Source organism: Podarcis gaigeae, assembly GCF_964106915.1.
Source record: "Podarcis gaigeae genome assembly, chromosome: 1".
In the NCBI taxonomy this organism is placed as follows: Eukaryota; Metazoa; Chordata; class Lepidosauria; order Squamata; family Lacertidae; genus Podarcis; species Podarcis gaigeae.
Window position 1 is genome coordinate 27,446,056 of NC_139678.1, and position 12,179 is coordinate 27,458,234.

At 42.9% G+C, this 12,179-nt stretch overlaps 1 protein-coding gene across 3 annotated transcripts in view; it reads left to right on the forward strand.

Annotated features, from left to right (window-relative positions):
- STON2 (stonin 2) overlaps positions 1–12,179 on the forward strand; it is a 64,706-nt gene that overhangs the window by 34,956 nt on the left and 17,571 nt on the right. Inside the window, exon 1 of one of the 3 annotated variants that reach the window (XM_083732735.1) lies at positions 11,347–11,488. The exons of the other annotated variants lie outside the window; for them this stretch is intronic. Within the exon in view, the coding sequence (XP_083588861.1) occupies positions 11,431–11,488 (58 nt within the window). The 5' untranslated portion in view covers positions 11,347–11,430. Of the gene's footprint in view, positions 1–11,346; positions 11,489–12,179 lie in introns of those variants that run through there. 3 annotated transcript variants of the gene reach the window in all.

Sequence of the window (12,179 nt, forward strand, 5' to 3'; positions counted from 1 at the left end):
CCAGGGGTCCTTTACCGTTACCTATATAAATCCAGAATAATTCACTGTAGCTTATTTAGTAATGTTGTTGTTCGATTTCTACTTACAAAATGGTGCACTTTCCCTTTGTTTTTTGTAATACACAAAATACTTGTAGGCGTACCTTTGTAATGCAATACATTTCCTTCATTAAAAGACTCGTTAGGAGGAAAAGTAGTATTTTCTCCCTTTTGGGTGGTGGCTTGCTAGAGTTTATCCAGTTGGTTTTTGTGCGTGTTTGCATTTTGTCCTTAAAAAATAAAAGTGTGAGCATGGTTAGTTCCAAGCTACATGCCCTTCTAAAATTTAACACTCAATTCTTTAGAAGCAAGAATAGTTTGTTTCTTCCCTCTTGTCTTTTTTATAGCCTTCTCATAGCCTACAGGGTCCGGTTGTGGCCAGACACATAAAGGTTGAAATATTCTCAGGAATGCTGATTTAGCAGCTTTTCTGTTCTGACTTGTAAGTGCTGGAATTCCTATAAGAAGAATTAGCCCAGCTTCCAGAATCTGAACAAAAAGTGGAATGTTATCTTTTGATTTGGAAAAAACTATTTCCTTCTACTGTCTATAACATAGTAGCAACGTTTAGAAATGGCATGTTCCAAGAATGTAAGGTGTTCTGAGGATGAATTGGAAAAAGTAAATAAACTGAAACAACTGAAGTTGACCGCAAGTCCTAAACAGGTTTAAGGTGAAAGCCCCATTAAATACAGTGAGATTTACTTCTGCATAAATATATGGACGAGGTCTGCAGCTGAGTGATAGAGCATCTCCTTGCATGGAGAAGGTCCCAGGTTCAGTCCCCAGCATCTCCAGGTAAGGCTGGGAGAGACTTCTGCCTTCAACCCTGGATTGCAGCTGCCAGTCAGTGTAGGCAGTAATGAGCTAGATGGGCCAATCGTCTTACTCAGTATATCAACTTCCTATGTACTGATGCACAGGATCCAGAGTTGTAAACTCATTGAAGATAATAGATGACATTTAGGTCTGGCACAAATGTAACACTACCCAGTTTTCTAATACATTGCCTAAGTCTGAGTGCTTCACCCCGTTCTGTTCTCTGTCCTTGCATGTGAATCCCCCCGCCCCATTTAACTTCCAGTGCTAACCATGGTTAGCATTTATTTATTTGTTCATTGTTCAATAAAATGCCTTTACCACTCAGTTGTCAGAAAACCTCTAAGCGGTTTACAAAAAACATTTTTAAAAAGTTTATTGATAAACAGTTAGGAACAGGTATTTAAAAATATTCAAAAGATGATTTTACAGAAGTTTCCAGTTCCGTCAAGTGCAAATGTATCAACACCTACCCTGTGATGTTGTGCATGCACCAGGTATTTTGTTGGTAAACCTGGGCTGGCCTACATCTGTCTCGGGAGACAATGGAAGAGTGCGCCTTTGGCGACAAAGTCAAAGCGTTGGAGAGTTACATCACCTGCTGTGGCTGTAGAGATCAATATGGGAGAGACATGTTTTACAGCAGATGGGACAGATGGAAGTGCCTGGTTTGCTACTACAGGTGCACCATAGCGTTTCTGCTCTCTGCGCTCGTCCCAGCAGTCATTCCTCCTCTGGTCACTGTTGTCAATACATTAATAATATATAATAATAATAATTTATTACTTATACCCCACCCATCTGGGTTTCCCCAGCCACTCTGGGCGGCTCCCAAGAGAATATTAAAAACACAATAAAACATCAAACATTAAAAACTTCCCGAAACAGGACTGCCTTCAGATGTCTTCTAAAAGTCAGATAGTTGTTTATTTCCTTGACATCTGATGGGAAGGCATTCCACCACCGAGAAGGCCCTCTGCCTTGTTCCCTGTAACTTCACTTCTTGCAGTGAGGGAGCCGCCAGAAGGCCCTCGGAGCTGGACATCAGTGTATGGGCTGAACGATGGGGAAGGAGACACTCCTTCAGGTATACTGAGCAGAGGCTGTTTAGGGCTTTAAAGGTCAGCATCAACACTTTGAATCGTGCTCAGAAACAGGGAGCCAATGTAGATCTTTCAGGACCGGTGTTACATTACCTGTCTGTCTGTTTCCAGGCATTGCAATCATCTGCAAGGGATTCCCATATGGTAGGGTTAATGTTGCCAGCCTTCATGTCACATTTGCGGACAACCATGTAACACAGAATTATTCTGCCAACAGGCCCGTAGAGCATGTCCTTGGGGACCCTGTCATCTTCTGTTCTGTGGATATGAGCAAGCCAGCATAGACATCACTAAGACAGAAGTGTGAACTTGCTGGGCATGTGGGCTTGGGAGAGCACATCTTTGTTTGAGACTCTGTCCTGCCATGTGATGCCCAGAATCTTCCTGACACATATTTAATCATGTATTCAGTTGTGGATTGCTCTGAAAGGCTAGGATCAAGCTCCACAGTTGTACCAGCTTTTACGATCACCTACCATTCTGACGCGGGTGGCACTGTGGGTTAAACCACAGAGCCTAGGACTTGCCAATCAGAAGGTCGGCGGTTCGAATCCCCGCAACGGGGTGAGCTCCCGTTGTTCGGTCCCAGCTCCTGCCCACCTAGCAGTTTGAAAGCACATCAAAGTGCAAGTAGATAAATAGGTACCGCTCCAGCGGGAAGGTAAACAGCGTTTCCGTGTGCTGCTCTGGTTCGCCAGAAGCAGCTTAGTCATGCTGGCCACATGACCTGGAAGCTGTACGCCGGCTCCCTCGGCCAATAAAGCGAGATGAGTGCCGCAACCCCAGAGTCGGTCACTACTGGACCCTAATGGTCAGGGGTCCCTTCTGACTTTTATGCAGAAGTGATGTCTTGACTTTAAAAATCTGGTTTCAAAGAACACAGAATGCAGTGCTAGATTTCAGCTGGCTTGCTCACTTTTGACCTGGGCTTATTCATCCTTTTCCCTTTCTCCTCTAGTGGTGTAAAACATCCATATTATGTTCCCTCATGGCTCAGCCTTTACTTTTGCAGCACAGACCATGTAAAATAGTGCATTTCTTTGTTTTCCTATTCCACTTCCAATTCATTTCATAGAAAGAAATGAGGCTATTATAAGAAAATCAATTCATTAACCTTCACAAGTGGCATTTTAGACTTTGAGGCCAACATAGTTCTAGAATTATGACAAGTACTACTGCTGAAGAACTAACTTGTCCACTAAAACTCACTTTTACCTGGGTGACTGCTGCCACTGTGTTTCTCCCCTTCTTCCACCTGCAGGAGGGAAGCTTACAGGTTCAGACTCCGTCCCACAGCTTCTCTCCTTCCTCTTCATTGGGCAGATAAAGAGGTGGGCCTTACTATGGCCACTTACCACTACTAATAAGCAGGACTGCTGGGTTTTGCTTATTTGAAGAGGTGGGTGGCCCATAGCCACACAGTGCACTCCCAATTGAAGTGTTTGAGAACCAGGACATTCGCAGGGATACCAAAATGCTTGTTTACAAAGCTATTGTACTACCAACCTTGTTATATGCTTGTGAAACATGGACCACTTATAAACGCCATCTCCAACTCCTCAAAAGATTCCATCAACAGTGTCTCCCCCCCAAAATTGCATATCACTTCAGAAAGGAAGACAGGCGAACTAATGCCAGTGTACTGGAAGAAGCAAAGATCACCAGTGTCAAAGCCACGATTCTTCAACATGAACTTTGTTGGACTGGTCATGTCGTTCAGATGCCTGATTATCGTCTTCCAAAGCAACTACTATATTTCAAACTTAAAAATGGAAAATGTAATGCTGGTGGTCAACAAAAGAGGTTTAAAGACTCTCTCAAGGAAAATATTTTTAAAATGTAGTATGAACACCAACAATTGGGAAACACTGGCGTGTGAGCGCTCCAGTTGGAGAACAGCCTTTACAAAGGACTTTGAAGATGCTCAAACTCAGGACGAAACATGCTTTGGAAGGAATGTGTGGCAAACCCTCACCATGATCAACTCCCGCCCAGAAACCTATGTCCCCACTGTGGAAGGACTTGTGGATCCAGAATTGGCCTCCACGGTCACTTACGGACTCACTGTTAAGACCGTGTTCATGGAAGACAATCTTACTTGACCACGAGTGATCGCCAAAGAAGAAGAAGTTGTTATTGTCAAGGCCTGAATAAGGCCTTTACATTCCTGCTATTCTGACATGGTATGTGTGAGAGAGATGCACTGCAGAACACACTCTATGATTCCTTATGTTGCAGCCGGGTTCTGCTTATTAGAGGAGGAAGGTAGCCATACCCTGGGGCAGGATGCTGCTTAGTCACACACACACACACCATCCTGCTGCCCAAGACATGTGCTCCCTCTTGTCTCCCCTCTGTCTGGGCCTGGTTGTTTGTTGCTAACACTGAAGCAGTCTGTATTGTAATATAATTGGTCCTAAGAAACTACCAGAGAATTTAATACATTTTTAGCTTTTCTGCTTCATTTCCAGGGATTTGTGATGTGCCCCCAAATAAGGCACTTTATTTGTGATTTAGCTGGTGCTATGTGTGGCTCTATTCTTTTCTCTGTTTTTTAAATCTTTTAATTACCTCTCTTCCTCTTGCTACTGTGTAGCAGTTCACCCAATGATGAACAGCAATGCTCTGCATCATTAGGAGACACTCACTGAGGGCTGGGTAGGGATTTGGAATTGATGGTCTCATAGAACCAACATGGCAAATTGTTCCACTGAATCTTGTTTGCCTTGCTGCTATAGCAACAGTCTGAGACCATTATTATTTTTATCCTGTGAAGTTGTTCAGAAGAGCCTGCCTTGCAGATGGCTGTGTTGTCTGCGGTATAATTGCTTTTCAAGGAAGCATCTTCATCCTGGAGAAAAAGGAGCAGATGCAAAGCAGAGACTTGAAAGAGAAGGTATAATTGTAAAAAAAGGAGGTATGGTGGAGGAACACTCCCAGTGTATATCGGATCAGCAGAGGAGTGTTGTCTGGCTTGAGAACACTGGGATAAAGCAAGATGTTTCTAGATTTAATTAATCACTTTATCCGAATGAGCACTTACATCCATCTGAACCTGCTGACATGGCATTGACATCTTTGAAGGCTCTGCTCTCTGGTCTGTCACTAGAGAAGCTTAGGTTGGCCAGGTACTTCTCAATGGAACATTTCAGTGTTCTTGGCAAATCACAGCTGAAAGTGGTACAACAAATGACTGCTTTCTATAATACTATACCAGTAAGTTTTTGCTGTGGCTGAATGCCAGATCATAGATCAGGCATAGGCAAACTCACCCCTCTAGATGTTTTGGGACTACAACTCCCATCATCCCTGACCACTGGTCCTGTGAGCTAGGGATGATGGGAGTTGTAGTCCCAAAACATCTGGAGGGCCGAGTTTGCCTATGCCTGTCATAGATAATCTGAACACTCCCAGTTGCAGAACAGAACAGGGTAGCGTAGTAGTTTGCATTGCAGTTGTTGAGCCCAGTGGTCTATAGCCAGGATTAAAAATCGAGGAGTAACATGTCCCCACTGCCTAAAAGGAAATTAATGTTGTTGTTTGTGGTGTGAAATGGAGAAGGAAGCATGGATTTCCTGTCTACTTCTCACCATGCAGTCCCAAAGTAATTATCAGATCTTGTTCCTGGATATTATGAATTGCTCATTCTTGAATCATGTGGTTCTTTTGCAGGTCAGCTTTGTCCTGAAATCATAGGCTTGGTACTTACTTTTTCCTTTTCATGAACTTCCTCCCTTCCTTATGTGCTCATGTTGTCTATAGGAGAAGGTGAGCGTTGAATGTTGTGAGAGAGGAAACAGTGGCCTCTTGCCTAATTCCGCTTTCTGGATTTCTGTGATGTGACCCCTGGTAATCTGATGAACTTGTGTAGCTTTGTGTGCACACAAATAAAAGGAAGCCAACAAATCCCAAGTGACGAATGGAAGATAATAGTCCGATATTGGCTTCTGTTAATTTCCTGCCATTGTGAGTGGCTGCTTTAGTCATTGTGAGACTTTATTATTGAGGTTTGTTTGATTGATGGGCACCCATGTCAGAGAAGGGTCCCAAGTTAAGGCAAGAAGGTTGCCTTTCCTTCAGAGATGAAGGTCAGGGGATGAATAACTCTCTTGTTATGAGTGTTGCATCATCAACGCACATGTCCTTCACTCTTTTTTGGAGCCTTGAGGTCTGGGCTGCAAAGATTTCCGTAAATGTAAATAAGATGCAGTGTTTCTGTTCCCAAGTGTCCCAGGTTCCCAAGGAGGGGAATAATGGGATGCATGCAAGCAGCCTGGTTCCAGGCTCAATTGCTCTATAATCATGCAAACTTACAAGAAGTGGTTCCCAGGCGCTTGGTTTTGCCTGGCAGTAGAGAAAGCAAAATAGAGCCTCTTATATTATTGCTGTACCTTGCCCAAGTTGCCAGAGTGACTTCTTTTTGGTTCCGTTATCTCAGTGGTTCTTAGACCTCAGCCTGGCCTCTGGAGACTGAGGAAATACCGTATTTTTTGCTCTATAAGACTCACTTTTTCCCTCCTTAAAAGGTAAGGGGAAATGTGTGTGTGCATCTTATGGAGCGAATCCAGGCTGCGCAGCTATCCCAGAAGCCAGAAGCTTTCACTGTGCAGCGATCCCCCTTCTGTTCTGGCTTCTGAGATTCAGAATATTTTTTTTCTTGTTTTCCTCCTCCAAAAACTAGGTGCGTCTTGTGGTCTGGTGTGTCTTATAGAGCCAAAAATATGGTACATTTCCCCATCAACCAAGAAAATGTTTGTTTTTGTGTTCTGAGAAAAGGTAATTGTCCCTTCAGTTGAAATATTACATAATAATATATTTCTCCCATGCAACAAAAAAGTTAGTGATGCATTTTATGCAACAAGTGAGTAAAAACTGTGTGTGTTTGTGTTAAGGCAATGGGAATTTGGAAAGGTCCTCATTTCCAGGGAAGGTTCCTTCATTCTGAAACCATGCTGTTAAGGAAGAAGTAACAGAACGGTGGAATGGACTATAGCTAAGATGTAAAATATACATGTTGCAAAAGGTTTCAGATTCGACCCCTGGCAAGTCCAAGAAGCAGATGAGAAGGTCTTTTGCCTGTGATCTTGGGGAGCAACTGCTAGTCAGTTTAAATAATGCCAAGCTAGATGGATCTGTGGTCTAGCTTGAAACAGATTCATATAATTGTGTCCAGCTTATACCTGTTAAGAAGCATCAAAGTGGTGCAGGAGAAAAAATGCAAAATACAACAAAACAAAGAATAACATTTTATAATCAATTTCATATCAGTCAAAATAAAGAAGAGGAGCGGAACAGAAACAACAGCAGAGCAAATCTCAGTAAAAACTACAATTACAGCTACAGGACTGCACTGGCTGCCAATTAGTTTTCGGCCCAATTCAAAGTGCTGTTTTTGACTTATAAAGCCTTAAATGGCTCAGGACCACAAGACCTCAAGGACCACTTCTCTCCATATGAACCTACCCAGACCCTTCTTCATGTGCCTCCTCTATGTGAGGTCCAGAGGGTGGCAACATGAAAATGGGCCTTTTCTGCAACGGCTCCCACCTGTTTGTGGTTTGAGGTTCGGCTAGTGCCTTCATTATACACATTTAGGCACCAGGTGAAAATGTTCCTCTTCAACCAGGCCTTTGGCTGATTTGACATACAATGCCCTTTTAAATGTGTTGTGGGAGGGGAGATGTTTGGTTTGGTTTGGTTTGGTTTGGTTATTATTTTTATCATGTTTTTTGTGGTTTTTATACTGTAATTTTATGTTGTGAACCGTCCTGAGATCTACAGATGAAGGGTGGTATACAATTTTTAAAAAAATATTTACTTATTTATAAGTCAGCTAGAAAAGCAGTGTTTTGCATGCTGGTTAAATTTCCACTGCAGGGAGTTCCAGGCCCCTAGCAAGGCTACCAAGAAGACCATGTCTCTCCTGTGACAGAGAGCAAGGGCTTTGTAACTGATCTGAATGGCTAGGCAGGTTTATATAGAAGCAGGCAGACTCTGAGATAACTGGGTCCAAAGCTGCTTAGAGGCAGATCCTAGGGCAGAGATGGGGAAACTATGGTCCTACAGGTGTTCTACAGTGGTACCTCGGGTTACAGACACTTCACGTTACAGACTCTGCTAACCCAGAAATAGTACCTTGGGTTAAGAAGTTTGCTTCAGGATAAGAACAGAAATCACATGGCGGTGGCACGGTGCCAGCGGGAAGCCCCATTAGCTAAAGTGGTTCTTCAGGTTAAGAACAGTTTCAGGTTAAGAACGGACCTCCAGAACGAATTAAGTTCTTAACCCGAGGTACCACTGTACTCCCAATTCCCATTAGCCCCCCCACCCCCCCGCACAACAGAGATGATGGGAGAGGGAGTCCCACAACATTTGCAAGGCCACAGGTTCCCCATCTGTCCTAGGGGAACCTGCATGTGTGTTTAGGTACTGTTCCAGAAGCTTGAGGACTACTGTGGGTGAGAAGTCAGGAGGGCAGGGGCTGGGATCAGTGGTTGATCAATAAAACTTCTGTTCTCAAACTGAATCACTATAATCTCCGAGAAATAGTCTGCTTCTGGATGAACTGCAGGAGCTGGCCACGAGCCCTGCATAACAATTGAGGAGGAAGCCCCTGGAGTTCAGTCCATGGCATACACATGCCTAATTCTGTGTTAAATGTGGGCTGGAGCCTAAAAGAAGATGCTGCTGGTGAAAAGCCTGAAGCTATGATGGTGGGAAGCAATTCCAGTATGTTTGTTCTAAATGACGTTCCACCCATGTTACCTGGCACAGGCTCAAAGCAGTGCAAAAGCTTCCCAGAGCAGAAGCAGATGGTCTCTGAACAGGTCTTCTTTCCCACTGTAAAGAAGGCTTGGAAGGTCAGTCCTGCCCTGAGTCAGTTTGTTAAAATTGCCAGACTGTGCCAGAATTTTGTCTACGTTACAGCTGTCATTGGTAAATCTGCTGGTGAGATGTTGTTGTTTGGCTTTTGGACTGTGACCCAGGAAAGAAGGAGAGAACACAATGTGACAGGGATGGTTGCTTTCCAGTGGAGAGAGAAGCAACCGTGAGGACTTCTTTTTTGGGTAGAACCATTATGATTTAGTGAGTATTAGCCTTAGGTGTGGTTCAGATCAGAGAAGAAGCTCATTACAGGGCTACCTAAGTATGTAGAACTACAAATGTGACTATATTGTAGACTCTGAAGAGTTGGAAGGGACCCAACGGTCATCTAGTCCAACCCCCTGCAATGCAGGAATCCCAGCTATATCCAGTCCCAGAAAGAAAGAAAGAAAAACTGGGTAGAGAAGAGGTAAGGGTGGAGAAGCAGTGGAGAAATGCCCCAAATTGACCCCAAAGTAGCTTTTCAGCCATGGGCTGGTCCACCATCCCTCAGACCATGTGGTGGGCTGGACTATATTTTTTTTGGGGGGGGGGATGAACAAATTCCTATGCCCCACAAATAACCCAGAGATGCATTTTAAATAAAAGCACACATTCTACTCATGTAAAAACACACTGATTCCCGGACTGTTCTGTGGGCTGGATTGAGAAGGCGATTGGTTGCCTACCCCTGTCATAGATGCACATTTGAAACCTTCACATGGGGAAAAGCTGCTGGCGAAGCAGTTTGGTGCAGGGAACTAGTAAATGAGAAAAGAGTCCAGTTCCTTCACATTTCTTCTCTCAATCATTCCTTCCCAAGCAGCTTTTTCCAACCATGGGGTCAGGGCTCTATTGCACAGATATGTGGAGTTGAAGCACTTAATATCATTTTCCCCTACTACAACTGCATTTATGGGACATTTTCTGATTCTCTTCTGTGGTGTCTTCATTGTACTCTTTCTTCTTATAGACCCCATCAAACCCTAAGTAATTTCTCTGACATTTGGCTGTAAAGTTTTCATACATCAACACCATGCTTGTAAACACCACTGTTCTCATTATATGGAATAATGAGTTATATTTGTCCTGCTCTGGGTTATTATAGTGTGTAGCCTCTAGTTCAGCTACTTCTTAATTTATGGGCAATATAAAGCAAACAAAAATGAAATTGAATTATCTCTCTATCTGAACAAAATGTCCATGGTGATAGCTTTAAAGTTTATTACTGCAAGGAAGAATGGACATAATTTATGGCCATAAATTATATGCTAGTCTGTTCTGCCTAGCATTTTAAGATTGTTGTTCATATTCAAGGCAGCTGTGCCTAGCTCAGCTAGGCAGCAACCTTGCAATAACTTGACAAGTGGGAAATGATAAAAATGCTGCCTCCACTTATCTATATTAATCTCTTCTTCTTCTTCTTCTTTGGCAATCACTCATAGCTGAGTATGATTGTCTTCCATAAACATGGTTTTAACAAAGAGTCCGTAAATGACTGTGGAGGCCAATTCTGGATCCACACGTCCTTCCACAGTGGGGACATAGGTTTCCGGGCAGGAGTTGATCAAGGTGAGGGTTTGACAAACGTGCCTTCCTCTTAGCAGAACAGAGCCTTACTGCGAAGACTGTTTAATCTCATACCCAGCAACTTGCACCAGTTGATGCAAGGATCACCTAGGTTGCTAAAAGCTTGTGTAGAGGGGAAAAACACAACAAATTTTCTGTTTTGTGGTGACTTTTATACTTCAGCTCCTTGCATGGCAGTGATCCCTTTTGTTCTTGTGCCTGAGGCTTGTGAGCAGTTTGCCACATATCAGGACCATGGGTTTAAAATGTCAGGTTGACCATTGGCCAGAAAAGGCATTCAACCATTCACACAAGAGTGACATGGAGTATTAGGCCGTATATTGTATGGCCACCCTTTGCTCCTACTATGTTACAGTGGCTTTCCATCATAGAACTCAAATGGTTTCTTTTATAAGGAGGGTATTCACTCCCTTTGAGTCTTTTAACTGATATTCCTCAACTACTAGCTTATCACTCTGTCCTCTGTTGGTTTGCATATGTAGAAACATAGGAGGAAGATGCCTTATACCTAGTCAGTTTCTAACTCTACACTAGGGATATAAGAAGACTTTATTTTCCATTCCCCCCTGTATTCTTTGCATACAGTAGTGTTTCCACTCTGCTGCAGTTCATCCTCTGCCAAAAGGAACGTTATTCATCTTGCTGTCTACTGTGGCAAAATTGCATAACTTACTATGTGAATTACATTGCCATTGTGTTATTCCACCCCATTCATGTCAATACAGAGGAAATACACTGCAAAGCAGGGGGTGTCATAATCAAATGCATGTTGCTTGTGTACTGAAAGCAATAACAACATTGCAGGCCAACCATATTTGCTTAAGGAGCGAGGAGCAGCCATTGGACACCACATCATTCCTCACAGTGCTTCTCCACCCCAGGAGTCAGCCAGCCATGCTGCTCTTGGCTTGACTGAGCTCTCCTCATTCTTGTGTCTTCACCTACAAGGGGTGTGTCAGAGAGAGAGAGACAGAGACTGCAATATTACATGAAAGGAATGGTGATATTCTTGCCACATGCAGACAGGCCAGTGGCTATTTGTCACAGGCAGCCAGGCCACTGACCATCTTGCCTGTGAGTCCTGGAAGACCTGCTTCCTCTCTTGCAGGCCCTTTTCCACCTGGCCTAGGAAGGCAGGGCCCTGACTGACTTGTCTGGCTGTTAGACAGACTCTTGGGCTGTGGTATTATTTAAGGGGATTTTTTGGTGGGGGTTGCCACTGTTATTTATATTTTTTATATCTTTATTTTAGATCTTTCTATGATTTATGTGGAAATTGTTTCAATTTGGTGGTGTATTTTTTGATCTTTTATATATTGTTTATGATGATTTCTGTTCTGTTTGTAATTATTCCCCCTCCCCCGCCCCATGTTGTAAGTTGCCTTGAGCCTAGTTTTAACTATAGAAAAGCAGCATGCAAATAAAATGGTGTATGTATTTACAAACAGTGCCGGATTTACTTATAAGCTAAAAAAGCTTAGGGCCCCACTCTCTAGGGGGCCCCAAAAAAATTTAAAGGAAAAAAACACCTGGATCTACATTTCCAAAATATAAGATAAAAAACAAATAAAATAAAACCTACATACAGTTAGAGCTTAATAATTATTTCACTATTAATATACTTCTTAATTGTATTTCACTGCAGTATTAACATACTTCTTAATTGTATTTCAGTTCAACAAATCCTTTGATAAAATACATATTTTGCTATGTGCTAATGGCTGTAGATACCTATGAGGTCCATAAATTACCATATAGCATATAT